We start from the raw sequence: 3432 nt of genomic DNA, 5'->3' as shown, positions 1-3432 counted from the left end.
CATCAACAGGGTTTTGAACAGCAGCGTACATCTTTACAATGCCATCATATGTGTTGACTCATCTTTAAAACGAAAACTGAGTTTATCATTAAAGTTTTTCACCAGTAAGAAAGAAAATGATATTATTGTTATAAATTATCCATAAAATAATGATATAAATATATCACATTTTTAAAAAGAGTGAATGAATGAATGAATGTTTAACGACTTCGCAGCACACAGCATGACATATTTTAAAACATTGCTTGAGAAGCTAATGTAAAAATGTTGGGTAAATAACGTGATTCAGTTTATGAAAAATAAACACGATCCGTCTTTCATGTTTTTGGGGCTATTATTATTATGTATTTATTTATGTATTTTATTATTATTATTATTATTATTATTATTGTTGTTGTTGTTGTTGTTGTTGTTGCTGTGTTTTTGTTTGTTTTGTTTTTTGGGGTGGGTGTGAACTTTTTTTCCCATTGTCGTTGATACTCATATCTATACACACGCAATTGGGCATGTGCGCGTGCGTACATACACGCACAACTACCTATGTATATATAATCGGATCCAGAACGGTGTTTTCTTTTCAAAATGTGTGTTAAAACCATGAATGCAAAAGAAATCAATAATACATTATACATGTATGCAAGTAATACATAATTTAATGGCAATGAAATATATAGATCTACAGAAACCATAAACGTTGTTTTTTTGTTAGTTTTTTTTTGCCAATACGATTTGTATGTCACCTCGTGATGTGTGAAAACCATATGTTCATTCATTGCTTCGCAATTCGTGAAAATATACTTTTTACACAACACATGTTGACATACAAATCGTATTCGAAAGAAACCCCCATGAAATAGCATCTATATATTAATTACATCACACGGTAAATACTTACACACTACTAATTTAATATACTTATAAGTAATACGTAGGAAAACAATATTCACCCTGTTCCTTGTTGAGGACATCACATCTGTCATCAAATACGTGGTGGCCATTGACACTGATGGACGTTCTGTGACGACCCGTGGTATCATCTTTGTACTGGAGACAACCACCAATACCAGCAACAGACTTCAAGCATCCTTCCACATTCCGACTGATTTCTACAGTAGACGGAAGACAACCAGCAATAGCAGCAACATACTTAACGCTTTGTTTTATTTCTACAGTAGACGGAAGACAACCAGCAATAGCAGCAACAAACTTGACGCTTTGATTTCTACAGTAGACGGGAGACCACCAGCAATAGCAGTAACAGACTTAACGCGTCGTTTGATTTCTACAGTAGACGGAAGACAACCACCAATAGGAGTAACAGACTTAACGCTTTGTTTGATTTCTACAGTAGACGGGAGACCGCCAGCAATAGCAGTAACAGACTTAACGCTTTGTTTGATTTCTACAGTAGACGGAACACAGCCAGCAATAGCAGTAACAGACTTAACGCTTTGTTTGATTTCTACAGTAGACGGAAGTCAACCAGCAATATCAGCAACAGACTTAAGGCTTTGTTTGATTTCTACAGTAGACGGGAGACCACCAGCAATAGCAGTAACAGACTTAACGCGTCGTTTGATTTCTACAGTAGACGGAAGACAACCACCAACAGCAGTAACAGACTTAATGCTTTGTTTGATTTCTACAGTAGACGGGAGACCACCAGCAATAGCAGTAACAGACTTAACGCGTCGTTTGATTTCTACAGTAGACGGAAGACAACCAGCAATAGCAGTAACAGACTTAACGCTTTGTTTGATTTCTACAGTAGACGGAAGACAACCAGCAATAGCAGCAACAGACTTAACGCTTTGTTTGATTTCTACAGTAGACGGAAGACAACCAGCAATATCAGCAACATACTTAAGGCTTTGTTTGATTTCTACAGTAGACGGGAGACCACCAGCAATAGCAGTAACAGACTTAACGCGTCGTTTGATTTCTACAGTAGACGGAACACAAGCACCAATAGCAGTAACAGACTTAACGCTTTGTTTGATTTCTACAGTAGACGGGAGACCACCAACAATAGCAGTAACAGACTTAATGCGTCGTTTGATTTCTACAGTAGACGGAAGACAACCACCAATAGGAGTAACAGACTTAACGCTTTGTTTGATTTCTACAGTAGACGGGAGACCACCAGCAATAGCAGTAACAGACTTAACGCTTTGTTTGATTTCTACAGTAGACGGAAGACAACCAGCAATAGCAGCAACAGACTTAACGCTTTGTTTGATTTCTACAGTAGACGGAAGACAACCAGCAATATCAGCAACATACTTAAGACTTTGTTTGATTTCTACAGTAGACGGGAGACCACCAGCAATAGCAGTAACAGACTTAACGTGTCGTTTGATTTCTACAGTAGACGGGAGACCACCAGCAATAGCAGTAACAGACTTAATGCGTCGTTTGATTTCTACAGTAGACGGAAGACAACCACCAATAGGAGTAACAGACTTAATGCTTTGTTTGATTTCTACAGTAGACGGGAGACAGCCAGCAATAGCAGTAACAGACTTAACGCTTTGTTTGATTTCTACAGTAGACGGAAGACAACCAGCAATAGCAGTAACAGACTTAACGCGTCGTTTGATTTCTACAGTAGACGGTAACTCTGTTTTATCCTCACCGTGGCTATTTTTCTTTGGAACAAAAGTAACCGTGATGGCATTAGATTCCTGTTCCGTCTTGGCTTTAGAAAACTCAATACGCGGTCTGAACAGTGACGTGTCACACAGGACGATTGGTCCTTCAATGTTTTCAGTTGTTAGCTCACGAACGTCAGATTTGCGTTAATTTTGTCCTTCTCCAGTTCAGGTAGTTCTGGAGTGTTTACCAGATCCCTCGTTTCCTTTTCAAGAACCTGAGTCATTTCAATGAATTCTACTTGTCGAGCAAACTGCAGAGCCAGTTGGTAATGCAGTATATACTCTGACTTGAGGGCTTCCGATTGTGTAATCAACTCCATTTGCTCGGTCCTCTGTGATTTTTGTTTGGCTGCCTTAGAAATAGCATCTTCGTTTAGCCTTGTTGCAATTTCCTTAACTTTGGCAATGATTTTGTTACTCGATTCATCAATGTCGTTCAAAAGATTCTGTTCTGTCGCAGCTAGTGTTTGATTATCTACTGCTAAGTTCTCTGAATATATTCTGAGTTTTTCTTCTGATGTCTGTAAATCTTTCAAACCAGCTCTGATTAATTCTTTTTTCTCATTATATTCATCTTTCAGATTACAAATCTCGTGGTCTCTATGGGAGACAAGAACGCATGTTCACCAGTTATGTTATAAGAACTGTTTTGTGTCCCTTTGTAAATTTTCGGTGACACGCTGTACATCCTTCACACATATACTGGAGACAATCCAAGCAGCGCACTGTTGCTTTGGAATTTGTGGTACACTCATGACCGCTTATCTCGCCGGATTTA

At 38.5% G+C, this 3432-nt stretch overlaps 1 protein-coding gene across 1 annotated transcript; it reads left to right on the top strand.

Moving 5' to 3' along the window:
- Positions 1–223: 223 nt before the first annotated feature.
- LOC121377869 (probable serine/threonine-protein kinase clkA) lies at positions 224–2618 on the top strand. The gene is made up of 2 exons (XM_041505967.1): positions 224–258; positions 1349–2618. The coding sequence occupies exons 1-2, from the start codon at positions 224–226 to the stop codon at positions 2616–2618; spliced, it is 1305 nt and encodes a 434-aa protein (XP_041361901.1).
- Positions 2619–3432: the final 814 nt, after the last annotated feature.

Source organism: Gigantopelta aegis, chromosome 7, assembly GCF_016097555.1.
Source record: "Gigantopelta aegis isolate Gae_Host chromosome 7, Gae_host_genome, whole genome shotgun sequence".
In the NCBI taxonomy this organism is placed as follows: domain Eukaryota; kingdom Metazoa; phylum Mollusca; class Gastropoda; order Neomphalida; family Peltospiridae; genus Gigantopelta; species Gigantopelta aegis.
This window is presented reverse-complemented; position numbering and strand designations above follow the sequence as displayed.